This window comes from Ambystoma mexicanum, chromosome 13 (assembly GCF_040938575.1).
Source record: "Ambystoma mexicanum isolate Mex_15411 chromosome 13, UKY_AmexF1_1, whole genome shotgun sequence".
Taxonomy (NCBI): Eukaryota; Metazoa; Chordata; class Amphibia; order Caudata; family Ambystomatidae; genus Ambystoma; species Ambystoma mexicanum.
The window spans coordinates 702,076,529-702,098,164 of record NC_090938.1 but is presented as its reverse complement, the minus strand read 5'-3'; the positions used below and the strand labels follow the sequence as shown (position 1 = coordinate 702,098,164).

Genomic DNA, 21,636 nt, shown 5'->3' with positions numbered 1-21,636 from the left:
AGGTGTAATTTTTTTCGATGTACCCGAGGATGCAGAAAGAAATATACAGATGCATGCTTTTTTGGCACTCCTGACTGTTAGGAAAGATTTCATTTATGTGCAATTTTCCTTCCATTTATGGACCCCCCCCAAACCTTTTGCTTTTATTTGGCTATCCTAACCTGACATTTTCCAGTGGAGCCCAGCCTTCAGCTGAACTCCGCTAGGCTTTTGCTCACTTGTTATGGGGAAACTGACACGTCCTTCAGACGATCAGTACAGGGAAACTATGTTTCCCTTAGTCTTTAACTATTTTGCAATTTCTTGGTAACTTTTTAACAGTACACAATGTACCTTCCAATACTGTGCGCTAGGGTCCCTTTTTGTTTTATGGCCCTAAACACCCTCAAAAGATTTTTTGGTGACTGTAGAAGTGTGCCTCGGAGGAGCTGGTGGCAGCAGTTACTTTTAATTATGTTTTACTTCTTTTTACTGAGTTAAACCGTGTTAACTGCGTTTGGCTCAAGACTATGGCCAGGTCTGAAAATGGCAGAGCCACAAAGTCTTTTGTTCTGTCCCATGGTCATTTTGTCCCTTGCCTTCACCCAGGTCGAGTAACCCAGGTTTTCCTTATTTGGGCATGCAGCCTCCAGCGAAAACCGATCTCTTTTGTGGGCTTCTGCCCGTCACATATGTGTGCCCAGGAAGAGGGCTGGAACGGTCTAGTTCCAATCCACACTACTGGTGCCAGGATATCTGGAGTGACGGAACGGCAGACCGCTGTGGTTGGTCCACATCTGGGATGCCTGCAAGAGAGCAGATCTTCTATTGGAAGTCCTTGATTTTGGCACAAAGCTAATCTTGTATAAGAGAAGGGGCTCTGCAGCAATTCCAGGTCGATCACCTGTGTTCTCACAGAACTACAGAAGGAGCCAAGTCTCCTAAACAAAGAAACAGACTGGTGAAACCGCTGGAGACACTTTGGAAGGCTTTGGCACCCTTCGCCCTCTGCTGTCCCGTCAGACCCTGCTTTCTTCTTTGATCAAGAAGGCCTGCCAAGGTGCTTTGCCCCTTTGGAGTAGTGGGAACAACTACTCTCGATGCCCCCTGCTTACCCACCGGACGAGCCCCCTCAGAAGTGTTCCAGGGCCATCCAGTGAACTGTCCAGCTCTACCTCAGTGTAATCCACATCTCTGCCGCTGTCTCAAGTGCAGACCTGAGACTTGGGGCACTGCTTGCTTGTGGTCCCATGCATTCTCCCACCAAATTCCGCAAAACTAGCTCTACTGGGTCCCAAATTAGGAGAGTGTGCAACGCTGCCCGCATCCACGATTCCCACGTCACTACCTGGTGGTGACAGTCGCTATAGTATAGATCCCCTGCTGTTCTGCTCTCCTGTGCCATGAAGCCAGCTGCACCAGAATTTTCTTCAAATCTCCTTCGGAAGCTGAGAAAAGGCAACTCTCCCGTCACAGAGGATCGTTCTCCACTGCAGCCGCTGAGAGCCGGAGTACTGCGAAACTGCAGGACTCGAACCTACTAGCGACCTCGAGTAAACTGGTGAAGTTTAGTCCGGACTGTGTAGAGGGTCAGTGAGCACTTGCATAACTTACCGGTGGCCCCCTGGCATAGATAAGTGTTTTTATGCAGGAGTAATCCTTAAAATGTATTCAAAATTGGCTGGGTTAGCCTGTGCCCCTAGCTATTCTTACCACTTGATAGTCTTCCTCTTGGCCTCCCGTCGTTGGTAGAGGAACCCCTCCTACTTCTGTTCTTCGGGGCAGAGCTGGAAGAGCTCCGATGCCCTGGCGATCATGGAGTGGAAGGAGCCAATTTCGTCGGGAGGGGGTGATGGGAGGTCCGTCCCGTCGTCGTCCGTCCCCGTCGTCGCCCTCTCTGTTCCCCTCTCATCCCTCGGTGCAGGGGATGGAGGTGAAGGCTGGAAAGGAGGAGGGGGATGGGTTTGCCTCCGCTTGTTCGGTGGGCTCCCCGATGGTCCAGGCGTCGCTGGGTTGTCCGCTGGGGGTAAGGGCAACCTTGTCCTAATCTCCGTACACAGGGTCTGTATAGCCATCAAGATTGCTCCTGAATTGTCCTGTGGCATGGGCATCGGTTGCAACGGGAGCGAAGGCTGCGGTGCGGGGGTCCTCCGATCCCTCCGTGACCCGTTGCTCCTCGTCGGCCCCACCGTTGCTCTCTTTGTCAGTCTCGTCGGGATCCCTCACATAAGACCTGACTTCCTCGCACTTCTTGACCAGGATCTTTTGGATGCTCGCCAGCTCATCTTCGGAGGTGGTATCTGTGTTCGTTATGCCTACTGTGCCCCCCCAATTCCCTTCCTGGGGCTTCACGGGGGTCTTCTCGATAGGCTGAAAAGATGATTCCCTCTGGGGTGGCAGGGAAACTCTAGGCCCGGCAGTCGCCTCCACAGGCTTCACAAGGGCCGCCACAACTCCTTCGATCGAGGCCTTGGCCGGGTGAATCGGGTCCTTCACGATCTTGGGTGCGCCCGAGGCCTTCACCTTAGGGGGGGGGTCGCTGCCTCGCTCCCCTTCAGCCGTCTACGTCGGCATCGATCGGGCTTCTCCCGAAGCTTACCCGGGTTCTCCGACTTCCTCTTCACCGAGCCAGAGCGCTGGCTCGTGGATGATGGCATCGGTGACATCGCGCCCTGCCTGGCAGCCAAGGAGCCCGAACCATTGGCGCTCCCGGTGCACGCGGACTTGCGGTGCTTTGCCTTTTATTGGGCCCCCGTCGCTGGAACGCCCTCAAAGTTCTTAGAAGACCGCTTGGACGACTTCTTCTCACCTGCTGCTGGGCTCTTCCCCTGCAGCCAGTTGGTGAGTCGAGTACGACAATCCCTCATTGTCTGGTCGGACATGTTCTTACAGAACGCACAGTCCTTCTCCACATGTGATTTGTCGTCGTGAAGGCAGTAGAGGCACTGGGAGTGCTCATCTTCCTTGAAGACATTCTGTAATCCACATCCAGGGCAGCTCCTGAACAGCTTGGATCCTGGCGTTGTGTTCCCTTTGTCCTGGGCCATGACCACGCGGTGTAGGCCTCGAAGATCTTCCGGAATCCTCCAAGAAGTGAGAACTCGATGAAAATTCACCCTTGAGGGGCGTAGAAAAGTTCTTCGAAAAAACGCAAAACGCAGTAAAAGCTCGAGAGCTATAGCACAAGGACTCCCAACACTTGAACGTGTGGTAGAAATCTGAAGATGGCTGCCAGAGGAGTGGCTTAGGTAGAGGGCAGTCATTGCCTGGGGGCAGTATGACCCAGAGACCAGTGATTGGTTACTAGTAGATAGATAGTTCAGAAACTAAACTGATTTTTTCTTTACCGAGGATTCCCAGCCTGACGACGGGGAACATTCATGAGCATGTGAATCCAGGCCAGACCCCATGCTGGAGAAGCAAGTTAATTACCAGGATTCTATGCTAGTTGATATAAGTATTTAAGATGGTGAGGGGGTGGTGAATCAGTGAAGGATTAGGAAAGAAATGGGTTTATTAATATGGCTTCAGCTTTCTGCCAAGAGACAGACATTCTGGGTAGATGGGCACCAAAATGGGTCCATATTGGCTTATGGGAGGGAGAACCAGTCACCCGGAAGCCTGTGGAAGAGGATATCGGGCATGGGAATGGCAGAGGGTGCTTTACAGGCGCATTACACAGGTGAGGGTTAGCAGAGGTAGTAACTTCAATGATTCTTCACCAAAGAGCAGGAATCAGGAATCATGGGTGTTGACGTCCAAAACACCTGGAGGTTCACATAATGGGTAACCAGGTCCGAAAAAAAAAGCGTAAAACAGACTTTAGGACAAAATGGCTATGGTTGTATCGTGCATGCACTCGTATTGAGTGAAAATTAACCTGGGCTGTAATTGTGGAGGTTCAAATGGGTGGCCACAAGAGATGGATAGTTAGGTATCCAATGTGTAGTTAGTAAGCAGCTAAAAGGGCTACAAATGTTTTTAGAAGCGTAGAGTGTAGGTTGCTGGGTATATTGCGCCCACCGTTTTTTTCCCGAAGTTGTTTGGTTTGTCATCTAGGCTTGACTTATCGCACTACAGTTCAAATGTGTTCAATCATATATGGCTGCGATTATAATCTCGGCCTATGCAGTAGTACCAATCAAGTTGAATATAGAAAATATGAAGCACAGGCCGAGCTGAAAATGCTGAAAAGGGATTTTATAGAGAATATTGGAAAGATGCAGAAAGGATTTTTTTGATAGCAAGGAAGAAAGTAACAAATTGCGTTTATAGCATATTGTACGCATCGGTTATAGGTTAAAAAATAAATACATCAAGTAGATATTTCCTGAATTTGTGTCACGTTTAAAGATACTCTCCCGTTCCCTCTCCTCACCTGATTCGTCAGAGGTGTATTTACGCCCTTCTGAAATCTACTTTCTTTGTTCCTTCTTTCTTTCCTTCGACTCCTTCTTCTTGTGTAAATAGGGACAATCTCCCTCGCAGGCCACCTTGTCCTGTTAGTGTGCAGAATCAAGGCGCCCCCCCAAGGAGCAAGCTCCCAAATTCTTCCAGGGGAAAAAGCCTTGCAATGCCAGAAAAAACCCCGGACAAGATGGAGTTTATCCTCGAAGGATTGGAACAGTCCTTTTAGTAGATGTAAGTCCTTCTTGAAAGATGAATAGCTGGTACCAATTCTTCAAGGTTATTCAAGTCCTCTTTCCCAAATAATAAATGGGAATCCTAGCGGAGCAACACAATGGATTGTTGGAGTAATCCATCATAAGAAAGACGGGAGGAGAAAAAAATGACCCGCCAAAGAGAAGGCAGAGGAAGCAGAAAGGGAAAACGAATATACAGCACAGAAAAACAGAAGATCAGCTGTCAACGGAATAATACAGAGAAAGATGCCAACCAGCGCTAGGCAGGTAAGAGGTACAGGTAAGTGATAAATAAAATATTGAAAGAAGTGAAAAAGAGACCCACACGTACCGTAACACCAACCCCAAAAGGGCGGAGTCACGGAACGTTACCGATAATGGCAAGCGGGAGAAAAGATGTCAAGGGAGTAGCGTACCAACATGCAAATAAATAAATAAATGGATAGAATTCAAGTATAAAAGGAAATAAACAAATGAAAAGGCAGAGAGATATAAAAGAACGAGGAAATGGAAAAAAGACAAGCAAGGTAGAGAAAGACAAACGCTAACCAGAGCAGAAAGAGTCCAGGCACAAATCGAACAAACACCGGGGAATAACAAGAAAGTTAGAAATAGAATACAGATGAGGTCTGATGCGGAAACGTAGGAGAGAAAGTCTAAAGAGCGAAAAACACGAAAGAAATGCACAACAGGCAAAATGCGAGCGCAGCCAAGAAATGGCCACAAACGGAGCGGCTTCCAGACGGATACAACGCAAGGAAGTATCCGGAAGCGATTGCCTATAAACATCCGTCGGCCATATTGGAAGGAGACTAGACCGCTAACCACGGTCTAGTGCACAGAACTGTTCAAACTCCATCTCTTTCAAAGCCGCCAAGGGCGGAAAGTAACAGTATACCCCCTTTGTCACCCTCTTCCACCAGGTTTGGCCAGGTAAAGCAGGTGAAAGCGCCGAACAAGGCGGGGAGCACTGAGGTGGTGTACAGGCTCCCATGTCCTTTCTGACTTCGAATAGCCCTTCCAGTGAACTAGATACTGCAAGGAACCACTTTTGTATCTTGAATCCACTAATCAACCCACCTCGTAGACTTCAGGATCAGGTTGATCAGTAGGAGTCACAACTGGGGGAGTTCTTCCAAAAGGTCCTTAATGTATGCCTTAAGGAGGGACGTATGGAATACTGGATGCACTCTCCGAAGCGAATGAGGCAACTTCAACTTGAAGGCTACTGGGTTGATCTTAGAGATGATAGGAAAAGAACCAATAAATTGAGGTACACATTTCCCTTGATGTACCCATTTAGGCAAGAACTTGGTAGACCACCAAACAAGAGAGCCAATCTTCCAGTCCAGGTTGGGATTGCGGTGTCGATCGGCATACCGCTTATTGGTCTGCAGACTTGTCTTCAAGGACTCCAAGGTATCTTTATGTATCTGCTTCAAAGATGTCACCAAGGCATCCACAGATGGAGAATTCATGGTCGGAATGGAATTTAGCGGAATATGTTGAGGATTAAACTCATATGTGCAATAAAAAGGGCTCATCCTTATGGCAGAATGTGTGGCATTATTATAAAAAAATTCTGCCATGGCCAGAAAGTCTGCCCATTCATCTTGGGTTAGAGAGCAATAACAATAGAGGTATTGTTCCAGGGTGGCGTTTACTCTCTGTCTGACCATTGGTTTGTGGATGGTAGCCGGATGAGAGTGCCCTGTTGATACCCATTTGCACACACAATGATGTCCAAAACTTAGAAGTGAATTGTACTCCTCTATCAGAGATGATGGTTTGGGGTACACCATGTAATCGAACAATCTCCTTTAGAAAAATGCTGGCTGTAGTAGGTGCCGAAGGAACACCAGAAGAGGCTGTGAAATGTGCCAATGTGCTGTAAGAATCAATGGTCACCATGATAGCTGAACAATGATTAGAAACAGGCAGATCTACAATAAAATCCATTGAGATCTGTTCCCAAGGTCGAGAAGGCAGTTTGACTTGTTGCAGAAGACCTAATGGCTTCTGTCTAGAGATCCTATTGGAAGCACATATAGGACAGGACATAACATACAATCTAGTGTCCTGGCACATATTAGGCCACCAGAATTGCCTGGACAATAACTCCAATATAGCGTTCTGTCCTCTGTGACCTGACGAGGGAACATCATGGCACCACTGTAGAGCCCGCCGTTGTAAAGCAGTACAAGTAGAAATGGAAAAAGCCCAAAATTAGTTGCTAGGCATAGAAAGCGTAAGGGGGATAGATACGGGGTGGGTTTGTTTGTTTATTTATTTGGTAATGTGCACCAAACCCTTGGGTAGCCGGGCGCAGACAGTACATGAAGTCTTATAGCTTCGTTACATAGCATAAACAGGTGCATAACAGTAAGTACAACAGGTGCATAAATACATATAATACAGAGGTGTAGCCTTGGAGGGCCAAGGAGACATTGTCATGCAGATTTTTATATACATAATCGGCTATGGTACAGTGTGACTAGTCAGATGCGGGGGTCAGGTGCAAGCCAGAGTGGTAGGAGTAAGGTGAATCAGGTTAGGAGTCGTTAGTGCGCAACCATTTAAGTACCTTATGTCTGAATGTGGGATAGGGTTGTTCTAGTCTAAGGTCAAGAGGTAGCTTATTCCAACATTGCGCAGCTTTTACAGGGAAGCTAGTTCCTCCGGCAGTCGAATGTTTAAACCTGAGAATCTCCAGCAGAGATGTGTTAGAAGATCTAGTGGGACGGGTCATTGTTCTCCTGGTGACTTTTTCCACTAGATAAGGAGGTGCTAGTTGTTCAGGCATTTGGAGGTAAGAGAAGTTGTTTTAAGGAGGATTCTATCCGTTATTTTCAGCCAGTTAACCTCTTCTAAATTTGGTGATTTGCTCCCTGTAGGGGACATCCAACACTGCTCTTAGGGCATTATTCTGCAATCTTTGAATTTTATCTGTGATGTATTTGTTGGCTCCCGAGTACAGTGCATTGCAGTAATCAAGTTGTGACATAATAAGAGCATTGGCTAGGGTGATACAGCTAGCGTTGGACAGATACAGTCTAGAGGCACGGATTAGTTTGCAGGTATAGGTTGTAGTGGAGGCTAGGGAGTTGACTTGCTTTTTGAGTGTGAGAGAGGAGTCCAAGTAGAATCCTAGAGTTTTAACCGCAGACATCACCTTGATGGTATTGTTATCAATGTTGAAGGATGTGTAGTTTGGGCCTAGCTTTTTGATGTTAGTTTCCGAGCCTAGGATTAGTAGCTCTGTTTTCTCATCGTTCAGGCAGAGGCCATGTGATGCCATCCATGCCTGAATGATGGAGTAGATTTTGTTCACCAAGGCTGAGTCAGCCTCAAAGTTGCCCGAAAGGCGTATGAGGATCTGGGTGTCATCTGCATAGTTAGTGTAGGTGACAGACAGTCTGTCCAACTTGTCAAACAAAGGCTTGGTGAAGATGTTGTACATGGTCGGGGAGACGCAAGATCCCTGTGGGACACCACAGGTAATTTTGATAGGGTCAGCGGAGGCTGAGGTGGAGAAGACTTTCATGGTGCGGTTGGCTAAGAAGGATTGGATCCAGGCTATAGCCTCTGCAGCGAAGTTGGCGGCAGATTTAAGGTGGTTGCATAAAACAGCATGATCCACCAAGTCAAAGGCTGCCGACAAGTCCAGTAGGAGTAGCAGAGCTGTTTTTCCGTTGTCCTCTAGTTCTTCAATTTGTGTCTTAAGGTCTAGCAAAGCTGTTTCCGTGCCGTGGAGGGGGCGGAAGCCAGATGCTGTGAGCCTAGTAGGTGGTTGACTTCCAGGTAGTCTTGGATTTGTATGTAGGCCGCTCTATCCAAGATTTTAAGTAAGAACGGCACGGTGGTATCGCCATTACAGTTTGAGGGAAAGTATATTTTTTTCTGCGTCAATTATGGAGATGGTCTTGAAATTAAAGGGTGTAGTTGTCCTGATCTCAAGGGGTTGAGTTGGTTGTATATCGGATGGTGGCAGTGTAGCCTTTTTATGAGCAATTTTACATTGGAGAGAAGAGATTTTGTTGGATAGAGCATTTTGTATTTTGGTACACCATACCTTGTCCTTGGGGGCATTATCTACCGGTTGGATTGGGGATTCCAATTCTCAGAGGATGGAGAAGGGTTCTTTGGTATTGGAGTTGGCTTTGGCAATTCTGTCATTGAAGGTATTCTTTTTAGTTTTAGTTATTTCTTTTTTTGTACAGTTTGGCCAGTTCAGTTAGATTGTTTTTGTTGTTTTCAGTAGGGGAGTGACGCCAAATAGACTGGAGCTTTCTTTTTTGTAATCTTAAAGCTTTGAGTTGGGGAGTAAACCAAGCATTTAAGTGTGCTTCTTGCCTAGCTTTGCGCAGTTTGACCGGCACAGTCATGTCAAGTGCCTTGGTCATAGCATTATTGAAAGTGTTTACTAGTATGTCTCGGTTGGTGTTACTTTCCAATCCAGCGATGGCTGGAAGGAGGAGCGGTATAAGTCTGTCAGCAGTAATATCCTTCTTACTTCTAGTCGGAAGAGGGGGTAGCATGTTCATAGTCTTGGGGATGAGAAGGTATAGTGTGGCGGAGAAGGTCATTAGGTAGTGATCTGTCCATGGTTGCGGGACAATATCGGTGATATCAATATTACAGTTTAGTTCAGATACCCAGTCAAGGGTCCTTCCTTTAATGTGAGTTGGAGAGAGGACTTTTTGAGCGAGACCATGATCACTTAACATGGCTGCTATTGTTTCAGCATGTTTGTTATCTGTGTCATTGAAGCCAAGATTAAAGTCTTCCATCAGTAGTGTTTGAGAGTGGTCTTGTGTTGTGGCTAGAAGACTAGTTAGGTCGTCTTTGAAGGTGCCTAGTGGCCCTGGTGGCCTGTATATCAAGTGGATTGTTAGTGTACGGTTGTTGGAGAGAGGCAGTTTGGCTGGGAGTATTTCACAGGAGGAGTAGGGTGCTGACATGGCAAGTCTAATAGGAAGGGTCGTTTTGAAGATGATGGCTAGGCCACCACCTCTGGCATTAGGCCGGTCTGCTCTAAGCATCTGGTAATTATCAGGTACGGCTAACATAAGAGTCGGTCCTGCAGCCTTATGTAACCAAATTTCGGTTATGGCCAATAGGTCCATGTTCTCATTATTTAGGATATCTGCGATTTCGGTGGCATGGGCTACCACTGATCTCGCGTTAATGAGGGACCATGTTAGCGTTTGAGTGCTATTAGCTTTAGGTAGTGGTGAAGGTTTGGGTGAGGTGGTATTCTGGATCATATGAGTCATGATAGGAGTTCTAGCACAAGAGTTGGTGGTTTTCATTGATAGGGGCCGAAGGATCTTGGGCTGGGAGATGGTTTGTCTGTTGGCGTTGTTGGGGTAGTTTCTTTTAGGTTCATAGATACAGGGTAGTCTAGACCTGAGTCTAGAGTTTCCATCCTTGGGGGGGTTAGTTTTAATAGCAACGGCCATGATAGTAAGGATAGCAAGTGTGAATATTAGGGTCTGAGTAGATTTAATGGAGCAGGCCTGGGGCATCTTCAGGTTATGGCAGGAGCGTATTATTGTACTAGTATTTAAGTAATATTTTAGAAGGCAGGCAGAGTATACTTTGCCTAGGAGATGCTACATGCTAACATCTAGATTTGGTTTCATTGCAAGTGGCCAAAACACTTGTGACTAGAGTGTGCTAACATGTGTATACAGTTTAAGAAGAAGGCAGACACAGCTCTATCATGCTAAACATGGGAAGTACAATGTGCTAAGATCTGAATTCAATTTTGGTGCCAGAGGCCAAAAAACACTTGTGACTAGAGTGTGCTAGAGGTTAACATCTAGGTACAGTAGCAGTTTAAGATTCAGGAAGAACTATCATGCTATAATGGGCAATGCTGTATGCTGAAAGTCAAATACAGTTCATGCAGGAGGCAGTGAACAATCTCCTACTATACCTTGGGTATCATATGTGGGCCCCCAAAGGTAGGCTACAGTGGGTATCCGCAGTAAAGATCAAGTACATTTTCACTTCTTTTGGTAATTGCAAAACATTCAGAGAGGGGTGCAGAGTACAATCAGCGAGTAGCAGCACAAAGGAGTTGCTGTATGGTTTCTGTTAGATTACATTTTGTGCGGGGCACTAGATATGCTACCAATGCCTACAGCGTGCAGGCATATGTGGTGGGCAGGACTTATTAACAAAAAGAGGCAGAATATCAGCTGTGTTGCTGATCAGCGTGGAGTACTGTGAGAGGCACATGCAGTGAATCATGGCAAGTCAATGCGGTCGACAAGAGTGTCTCTGGATCGGCAGCACGAAGAAATACGGGTGTGCAGGACCAGTGGGAGTATAATAGTCTCACTGTGCAGTCGTTGAGGATGACAGGTTCAAAGCCAGGCTAAAATGCCATGATGCCGCCCGCAGCACGGCACGCTCGGTCAGCACCGTCAGCAGGGAGACTTCTTTTTAGGGCCTTACTTCGAGGGCCGGCTATCGCCACCCGGCAAAGCGTGATTGGCTTACATAGGCGGTGGTGACCAATCAGCAGGTAGGTGCAGGCAAGGAAGTCAGGCAGGCAATATGGATGGGGTCAGGAGCAGAGAACACTTGAAGCGGCGGCCATTTTAAGGCAATGTATCCCGTATTTTATCAATGGGATCTGCTTCAGAATGCACTCGAGACACAGCATGTATTCAGCTAGTACATCTGAAGCTGAATTAGGTCGATCAAATGCCAAAAATGCCTTTTCTATTCGGATTGCTGGCAAATGGGGAGATAGAACGTGGAGGGGCTTGTAGGCAGCAGGTAATATGCCTACAGCTTACCTTTTCAGCATGGCAGGCTGCAGGTCGGGGTACAGCTCCTGCAGCAGCACGCAGTGATGCTAGGGAGCTCCGCCACCTTTGGAGGTGATACTGACAGTGATCCAGGAGAAGAATTGAAGTCTGACAATTGTGGTTCAAACACTCTAAAGCTCCAGCACATTGGCACTGACAAAGTCAAGCAAACCAGAGAAGAATTCCATTGTCAGAGTTGTGGTTTCAAAGGTCCATAGACAAGTGACCCAAAAACGCATTGCCTATTAAAGCTTTGGTTATACCAATCTAGAGATTTGGCACAGTGGATCTAAGACAGCCATGTGAACCAAAGAAACAGTGTCTATTGAGGGTTGTGATTTTAGGATTCCAAGGACTTGGCTGTGTCTGCGACAATGCCCTAGGAAATCTGCAGAAGCACAGACTAAAGGATGGCGATAATTCCCCCTCACTTAATAAATATAAACAAAACTTATTTATTCATGGAGGGTGTCTATTTGGCAACACACATCTCAAATGAAAAATGTAAAAAATAAAACACTCCATTCTTGTAAACTCTTGCCTTGTAGATTGGAACTAGCTTACCTTCTAAGAAGCTGCGGTAGCCACCTGTTGACCAAAGGTGTTGTTCACAGATTAAATATACCTATATAAAGTATATAAACTATTATTTGCATCATAACAGCCCTGCATTGCACTATTATTAAAATAAAGACCATGCTTTAGGGCCATTAATGGTATCCATCAGTTGGAGGTGTCCCACCTTCCTCCGTCAAGAGCTTAGTTTGGAATCTGAAAATTCACCTTTTTCCTGTGTAACCAGACTATGTGCAAGTCATTTTTTGTCAATGGAATCCATCTTGCCTGTGGAAAGGGGACCGACATATCAACAAACAAGGGTCACAACCATGTCACTTACCAAACATTCCTTGAGGACCAACGCTAAATTCTACCCGCCACTGATCATACAGACATTGATCAGATATAGACACCTAAAAGTTCTAAATAATTTTATGAGGTGGGACAAGGCTTGAAGACCACGCCGTTGCTCTCCCAAAGAGTTCTTTTTCTGAGATTTCAGTTTCCCTCTGAGGTACACCTTTCAATTTCCAAGCTAGCCAAAAAAACAAACTTGCCATCTCAATTCTAGACATACACACAGCGCACCATTTCTTACTCACTGAGAGGCAATTAGCCCTAGCCAATGGCTGGTGCAAGCTTTGAGCCTTGGTTTCAACAATCACTTTTGTTGTTGTGTGGAACACAAAAGCAGGTGTAAGTTCAGGAAACCTTCCAAGACTCCTGGCAATTCACACCCACCGGTCTTAATGCCTTAAGTGCTGAAGGACTTCAATCTAAAATGCGGCAAGGATTAGTAAATTGGATGAAGGCGTGAACTTGTGGATCAGATTGGATTTCATAGAAAAGGCCCAGAATGTGAAATCTTCACATCCGTTGCACTTAGTACTATGATTAGCCTGTTCCTCTTTCTAGAATGCTGAGGTTTGTATAGGGTATGGATTTTCCAGGACCAAATAAGCATAATACATGCATGTGCATTTATCTTCCCTTTAAGAACATTATGGTCACTGCAGTGTGCAGGGAACATATTCTAAACTAGTTTCTGCAAGTAGAGAGAGCAATATCATCGGAGGCAGGCCATGCAACCAAGTATTGAGACAATGCATGCATTGTAGGAAAGAGAAGCCTTCCTCCAACTGTGGAGAAAATCCCATCTAAGTATCACATTTTGCCCAAAGATGGGGCATCTTCTAGTTAATGGTAACTTTCTTTTGAATAACAGAGACATAAGACCCCACCGGAGCAGTGTGTCTGGGGCAAAGTAAAGGATAGATGTAAACTCTCACCCATGCTAAGGCCTCCAGGTCTGTTCCCCATTGATAGAGAAGACATGTTTCTTGGGGACCACCGTAACAGAAGGAACATAAAGTCCAATTTCTCCCTCACCATAGGACAGGGAAGTCCCTTCAAGGCAGGGCCGAGCCTCAGTTTCCATCCTGTCCATATGGCCCTTTGTAAAGTATTGGTCACTGATCTGCCCTGCTGTATGCAGACTATTTTGCCCTCCTCCTATCACTTTCTATCGTTCCACCATAAGCCCTCCTTTTCTAGAGGGAGATTACCACCTGCCAGATAATTGCCTCCCCTCCTCCTTAAGTCTGGTGAAGTACAGCTGTCTTAACTTGGTTCATCTGTCCAATCGCTCAGAGACAGTCAACCGTATTTGATTATAAAGGCTGGAAAAAGACCCATTCCCTCATAGATCAACCTTTTCTACCTCACAAGAATTCAAGGTCAGAGAGCAACCCCAAATGTCTTCTCACCTGTGCCCAAATGTCACTCTCTGTACCCAGGTTCTACCCCATAGTTGCGCTCTCTGCACATGCTTCATATGCCTAATATCACTCAGTGTGCCCATGGTCTTCCCCAAAGTTGCTCTTTATGCCCAGGGTCTGCACCTAATGCCACTCTGTGCCCGGGTTCTACCCCATAGTTGCTCTCTGTAAACATGTTTCATAGGCCCAATGTCACTCACAGTGCCCATGATCTTCCCCAGTTGCTCTTCATGCCCAGGTCCCGCACCTAATGCCACTCTCTGTGCCCAGGTTCTACCTCATAGTTGAGCTCTGTGCACTTGTTTCATATACTCTGTGCCCAGGTTTTTACCTCCAAAGAAACTCTTGGTTATCCCAATATTGTCCCATGCCTCCTGCGCCTCCTCGACCCCCACCCTTAAGCGTCTGCGAGAGCATCACCACAAATGGCCTCCCATGGGCCTGACCTCCAGATCGCCACCTGGTGCCTGCAGAGACAGTGTGTGGTGGGCTTGCAGGGCCCTCGATGGAACGGTCGTGCAGAATGTTCACAGTCAGCATTACTGACAGAGACTCTTTGGGGACTCTTTGAAACTATACACGCTGACAAACAGGGATTTAACCCATGACTATCCAATCTAAGTATTCAACCTATGAATTGTAAACCGAACTGACTAGGGCAATCTTTCGAATCAATGCACAATTAAAAGCTCAAAGCTTACAACTTAGAGAATAAGAGGCAGTGGTTGTCTTTCTTTTTTCTCCTACATGATAAGGGCGCATGATACTAGCTAAAGTAACACAGTTTTTTGCATTGTTGCTTACTGACAGAGACTTATGCATGACCAGCAGTGGCGCCCTAGTCATAATGGAAGGGCGTTGCCCCATTTCCCATTTATCGGCGGTCATCACTTGAAATAGCAAGAGTCACACAGCTGTGCTCGCCAACGTAAGGCCTTGTGCAGAATGCAAGATCACATTTGGAGTCCCAGAAAGAAAGGGTATCCATGTACACAAAGACGGACCGAGAGTAGCTTTACCAAAATATAAATCTATTTTATTAAACACCTTTTTTGTAGAATATCTGAAATGTAAAACAAACAGTGCACATTGCAATAAGCCACTACCCTGGAAGCGAAACAAAGTAATAATACTGTACACTGGTTTTGAAAAACAAATTCTACAATTGGTTCATTAACAAGGTACATTTTTGTGCACCAACATATTTAAATTTGGTAAACCGTTGTGGTCACATTTCCAGTCCATTAACATTGGTAACCCTGGAACAGAAGCATGCGACTGGTTAGTCAAAGAACACATGCACAGAGCCACATATCCCTGGCAGAAGCACCACCACATCAAAGGGTTATCCAGCAGTCTGCTCCCAACCTCTGCTTCCAACCGTTGTTCTATGGATTATTGACACGAGTGGAGCAGTGGGTAACATGATATTAGATGGGGAACAGGCTCTGGGACATTAGCCACAATGTGTTACTGGGCTGATGAAGAACAAAGAAAACATTTCGGCATTAGGACAGTATGGCAAGACACTGGTTTGGCAGCCTGAAGTAGGCATTGGGGCAATGGTTGCATTGTAGAAGCTGCTCATGCATTTAAATGCTCAGACTGAGCTGGGAATTTTTCCCCAAATCGCCGAAAGAGAGAAAATGCCCTGTAATGCTGGATGGAAACCTTTAAAGAGCTGGACTTTCTATGGGCCCTGTGGTGTTCTCTAGAGCAGAGGGTTCGTCAATGAATATCTATGAACTGGGATCAGGCAATGTACTGCAAGAGGAGATCTGATGTGCAGATGTGACCTACTCAGAAAACACAGCGTTTTCACAGAAATCTATGCCATTTTGCCAGCCCCAGCAGAAGCAATAGGCCGAACGTCTGTAGAACCAAACTTTCCTTTTATGCTAGGAGGACAGGTAAACGAAGTTATAACCCCTAGATTTACTGGTCACTACCACTACTCTCATTAAGTCTGCAGCTCTCCCTTTCTGCCTCCACCCTGTTGCCCGCTTCACCCACTCTCGATTTCTCACCTCTTAGATGGCAATTTTTAAAAGCTACATGAAAACCTTAAACTGTGCAATAACCCAAAAAGGAATGTGCTTCAAACCAGTGTTAGAAGTAAACCTTCTCCTACCATCTTGATTTCAATAATCCATTCACATCTGCTGTCATCCACGCCTCAATGTTTAAGGTTAGAGGGGTGGGGGAGGAGGAGTCCGCCTGCACTCCTTTTCCTGGGATTTCACAACTACATCCAAGAGGGACTAGGTGCTGATTCACGATCTACCTACACAAATCAGAATGGAGGCTCCGATAAGAAGTTGCAGGGCTGTGATGCAGTTGGCAGGAGTCCGTGGGGGTGACATCCATCCACACAACGGTGAGCTTAACACACTGGAAGCATAGTCTGAGACGAAAGAAAAACAAATGTGGCATGGAGGTGGTCAGCATCTCAGAACCCTTTGTGTAGTGAGGCCCAGACAGACACACCTAATTACCTTCCACAGGAGTGGACAGGTCTGTACCAAGCTTTAAGGTGGAACACTGCAGGGTGGATGGAGACCCACAGAAGGCCGCGGAATACAGGATTCAGGACTCTTCAGTCCAATACATGCAAACGAGCTGCGTTTAGGCATTATCTGTCAAATGTCACCAAGGTCCCATTGGCTAAAAGCCATTCACAAAAAGGAACAGCAGAAAGAAAAAGGAAGAAGACTAGATATCAACATTTTAGAGGGTTCTCTAAAGCGTGCCAGAGTCATATCCCCAAGGAGTTGATGGTCAGTCCTCTGGAGTAATGCCTCTCATTCTGGAGGCCAGACAAGGATACTGTGTCCAGGCTGGGTTTCATAGCACCATCTGATTCTCTGATTAAGTCTGGATTCAAGCATCTAGATTTGGGAGGTCACATCAGCAGTAGTCTGCCCAGTTTCTGGGGGCACCAACTAGTTTTGGAAGCCACTCCTGAGGTATTGCCCAGCTTTGGAAGCCACCATCAGGAGTTTTGTTTACAGTTGCGGAGGCTAGAACTTGATCCGGATTACTAGAAGTACTGTGGCAGTTCTGGGGGCCACAGAGAGAATAGGGTTCAACTCTGTAGGCTTCTACTCGAGGAGGGTGAAGAGAGATTGCAAGCAGCCTAAAGACAGGCAACAAAATCGTGCATATTGCAAACCGCAAGTTCTGCGATGAGAGACAAGAATTTACATGGAGGTGTGGAGGGGAAGAGCCCACAGACACAGAATGCCCAGACATAGCCGGGTGTTGGCACACCTCCAGTTGTCAATTTCTCCCGAAGCCATAGCAAAAGGTTGAGAAGTGAATGGCCACTTAACTGGTTACGTCTGAAATGAGACTGAGAATGCTGTATTTTATAATTGTGCTCGAGGGTGGCGAGTTTAAGTCGGAGATACAGAATCGGGCAGATAGAGCAAGAGTTCTGTAGATAAACACCTGCCTTAGAAGTCCCCCTGCAGCTGAATTTCTAGTACAAGGCTGTTGTGTTCCTTATAGGCTCCCATCTCAAAAAGTACACTAGCAACTTTAGCGTGCATTGTGTGCGCACAAATGACTTAAGTGAACTGAACCCATGTGTTTGCCATTCTAACCCGCAGCCACCTCCATCCCACAACCAGTGCTGGCATCCGTCTAGACAGGGAAATTAAACCGGTTTCCGCTACTGGGCAAAAGAGGAAGGAGCTGGAGTTTCAAAGTGAAAAAGACCAGGGGTCATCGATCCTGGAGGAGTGGGCAGGGTGGCAGTATACGAAGGCCCTTACACTCCCTCCAACGCCACTCCTGAGTCTCATCTTTTCCCATTGCATCTCCCAGAGCCCCGCTCAGCTTTCTAAACTGCACCATCCCTCATCCCATCATTTTTCTTCTCTGTATGGAAATGAGACAGGCAGGGACATATGTTGGGCTGTTCATCAATCTCCTGACGACAGGAAATGAATCCAGCACATGAAGCAACAAGACTGATAGATGGAGACAGGAGTCAGTGGGCGGAGGGATGGGGCGGACGAGGGAAAGCAGGCATCAAGAGAATAGGAGGGGGAGGGAGGAATGGAGACAGTAGGCAGAGGGAGAAGGAAGCTGGCACTGTGCATTGCAAACCACAGAGTCGGTCATGGCTAACCGTATTCTGCTTTTGATGGGCATTGATGGTCGGAACAGATTAAGGCTTAGACACAACAGACACAGCCCCTTAACTAATGTGTGCAAAGGTGCAGTTTGAAAAAGCCCTTCTGTAATTCCGCTTTTAGGGATAGTCCATGGAAGAAATTGAGGCCGCCAGTGTGGCAGGTACTACGAGACAATTCCTGGGTGGTGAACTAGACAAAAAGGAAGGTCTAGCCCCTCAAGGCCTCAATGAAAATGGTTCTATAAATAAAATGTGACCTCACTTGGTATTGATGATGGTTTAGCACAACCATAAATCACAGAAAGGGTGTTTCCCCTCCCCAGTTGATCACTGTTCAAAGGACATCCCAGACGGACCTATAGGTGTCATCGTGAATGGCCGGCCTGCGGCCCATGGACTGTGTAGCATCTGCACTTCTTCGTCCCTTCTCAAACCATTTCTGCACGTACCAGTCTGGCCTGAACTCTGCCACAGGCGGGCCTACAATCTTGATGAACATTAGAGAGGACAGACGGCTGACGGCCATCCTGCTCCGCAGGTGTGTCAGCACCTTGTTCATCACATTGACGATACATTCACATTCAGACATTGATGTGGTCAAAAGCTCTACAACTCGCGTCAGTTGTTTGAGCTTCTCCGGGGTTGGGCCGTCTCGGTTTTGCTTGTACTCTCTGAAAGCACTGATGTATTCATTGGTGTTGGGTATGTGGAACCGGCTGCAGAACGCTTGCACTTCAGCCTCACCGTAGGAGATATCCAATGGTTGCGGCCAGTTATCCGGTTCTAGTAGTTTCATCACAACCTCAAGCTCTTCATACTCCATTGTAGCTGGACTCCTAGTTGTGTTTTCACAAACGCGCAAGGGTGTCGTCATGCTATGCCGAATCCTTTTCGCCAAGCTTGTAAAGAATTGCACCCTGTCAATATATATGCAGCCTTTAGTTGTACTCTGATGCAGCTCAACACCTTCGAACTCCATGACCTTCAGAGCCGCGGCTGCAGCTGAAGAAAAAGGCCCCAAAAACGCAGCCCTTGATTCAAATACATAACTTTGCCTGTAAAGCAACTGGTCAGCCTCGTAGATCGTCATGCCTGGACGGTTCAGCTGTCCAGAAATGTCCACTATTTCAGTCAGTGCATCGTACAACAATCCCAAGTTGGCCACAAACACGGTTGATGTGAAGATCTGGAGTAAACGGGCATACTTCCTTCGCTCGCTGTCACTTCTTGTGGGGTCTGTGGAGGAGTACCAGAAATGTTGGCTCAGAGCGGTGTACCCGTCCCACAAAGCACGCACAGATCTCTCACTGGAGGCCACCCAACTAACATCAACTATTTTCCCTACACCCAGCAGCCTGCCCTCTAGCTCAGCTGCACATTCCCCCAACTCCCAGCGATTTTTGGGGGAGGCATGATAGGTTGTGTATAGTTTGGCAAAAAAAACTGTAAGCTGGTTTACCCCAGTGACCTGTTTAGACACATCTCCCACCAAAAGCTCCAGCTTGTGGTTCGCACAGTGCCATAGAACTAACTGCGGATATTTTTGCTTCAGCAATGTCCCCACCCCCGACTCCTTCCCAATTAGCTGGGAAGTTCCGTCGATAACCAGCTGAATCAAGTGCGCTTTTAAGTAATCTTCTGTAAAACCATACATCCCCAGGCATGATAGCAACTTGTCCAAGACAACTTCTGCCATTGTGCCAGGAAGCTCAACAAGATCCAGGAAAATTGTCAGAGGGGCACAGGACTTTCCAAAGCAAGCTCGCACACAAATAATCAGTGTCTTCAGTTTGCTGTAAGTGTTGCATTCATCCATCAAGATGCATATTTTGGTTTTGCTTTGCAGCATGTGTCGAACTAAACGCTCGCGCATCTCTGTAGAAATGTGATCGATGATGTCAGCACAGCTGTGGTCAGAATGGAGCAACCTGCCCAAATCGCAACCGTTCGTGGTCTGAAGATCAACGTCCAGCGACAGGTCGGTGTAAGGCCGTCCCTGCTTGGCGATATTGTATGCCGTTCGGAACACAGCGCTCACTTGCTTTTTGACGCTGAACTGTGGTGCCGTTTCGTCGTTCCTGGCTCGTAAAATAGCACAGGCCTTCTGATGACCGTTGCTGTTCTTGTGGTGAAACATTTTCTTCCGCAAGGAAACGAGCTGCTGTGCTTTTGTATGGCCGGACGAGCTGACCAAACACATGGCCCATTCCAAAGACACATACATCCCTTTACTTTCTTCGTCAGCGTTTTTGACGGCCCTGCACACTTTACACCCAAGCCGTCCATTGGAAGCAATGAGCCATTTGTATTCCTTGCACTTGTTAAGGTACACGCTGAAGGACCAGCACTTTGGGTACTCAGTGCAATCTTCCTCTTCAAACCCATTGAAATGCCCATTTTCAAAAGGCAGTCGTACACCTTCTGCATCACTGTATGCGTCTGGTAAAACTAGGATCTCAAGATCATCAAAGTCTACTTTTCTTCTTTTTTCTGCTATTCTCGCTGTGTTCCGTCTTAAATTGTGGTCATCCTGCGCACTCTCAATTTCACTCTCAGCAAAGCCCTTGATGATCTCCTTTGCGGGATGATCGTCAGTGTTTCGTTGCTCCAACAACTGCAACATGCTGCACAAAGAAAAACCAATTACTATGCATTATTTCACAATATTACATTAACAAGCGTGAGTTTTACGGAAAGGCTCTATACTGAAGTGACACCCAGCAGAAAGGAGCTGCAAAGGGTTGCATGTAAACAGTTAGATTTGATGTATGTGTGTGTAAACATGCAACATAAAAAAATATATATTTTTTTTAAAACAGCCAATCAAACAAATTAATGGTGCCATGCGTCGGGATGGAGATCAGCGTACAAAACCCAGGTCCCCAACAAAGTAGTGCGATCCTGAGCAAACCTCTTTACCTATTTAACATTCTTCAGTTATTTTTATTGTCACATCACAAAATTTGCATCATAAATGCACCCATTTTGAAATTATTAATGGGATGCCCAGTGATCACCAGATTTTCTGTATGGTAAATATTTTTTTATTTATTTAGCATTTGTAAAGCGCGCCTAACCCGTAGGTATCCGGGCGCTTTAAAGGTGTTACCACAGGCAACAGTGATATACATAAGCAGATACATGTAGCAAGATTAAGCATATTTACAATCGAAAAGTATTTACAGATACAGTGATCTCAAGCATTTACAGGTACAATAATCATAAGTATTTACAAGTACAATATTATTATATAGTGATGATGCTGAAGAGCTGTAGTCACATCATCTGGGATCAGGGATGTAGGTGAGGTAAGAACAGGCTTTTGTGGACTCCTGACATTGTAAACAAATTAAATTCCAGGGTTAAACATGATTTAGGCCATTTGCCCAATTCTTCAGCCAACGGTGGTGATCCACTGCACTCTTTGCAGCCTTTGTTCAAAACAAACTGATTTACAAATAGCTCCCTTCATCTGTTCAGAGGCCCAGGACAGGGCCGTTTACCAAAGAAATTCAAGAGTATAAGAGAATTCTGAGAAGTAGTATTAAAAGGATTTGTCAGGTACCCAATAATACAAGTGGAAAACAACTGTTAATTCGGCAGGCAAAGCAGAGTTATAAAAACAAAATCAAAGCGGTACGATTTATTAAACATCAGAAAGAAGGAGAAGCTATGTTTGCCATGGTTGCAGGTAGTTGAACCCTTCAGTTCAA

General features: G+C 46.3%; 1 protein-coding gene across 3 annotated transcripts in view; it reads right to left on the bottom strand.

The window, feature by feature from the left end:
• Positions 1–14,792: 14,792 nt before the first annotated feature.
• LOC138521747 (E3 SUMO-protein ligase KIAA1586-like) overlaps positions 14,793–21,636 on the bottom strand; it is a 96,501-nt gene continuing 89,657 nt past the window's right edge. For all 3 annotated transcript variants that reach the window (XM_069634799.1, XM_069634797.1, XM_069634798.1), the window contains one exon: positions 14,793–20,547. In XM_069634799.1, the coding sequence (XP_069490900.1) occupies positions 18,258–20,546 (2,289 nt within the window). In that variant the 5' untranslated portion in view covers position 20,547 and the 3' untranslated portion in view covers positions 14,793–18,257. The remainder of the gene's footprint in view (positions 20,548–21,636) is intronic.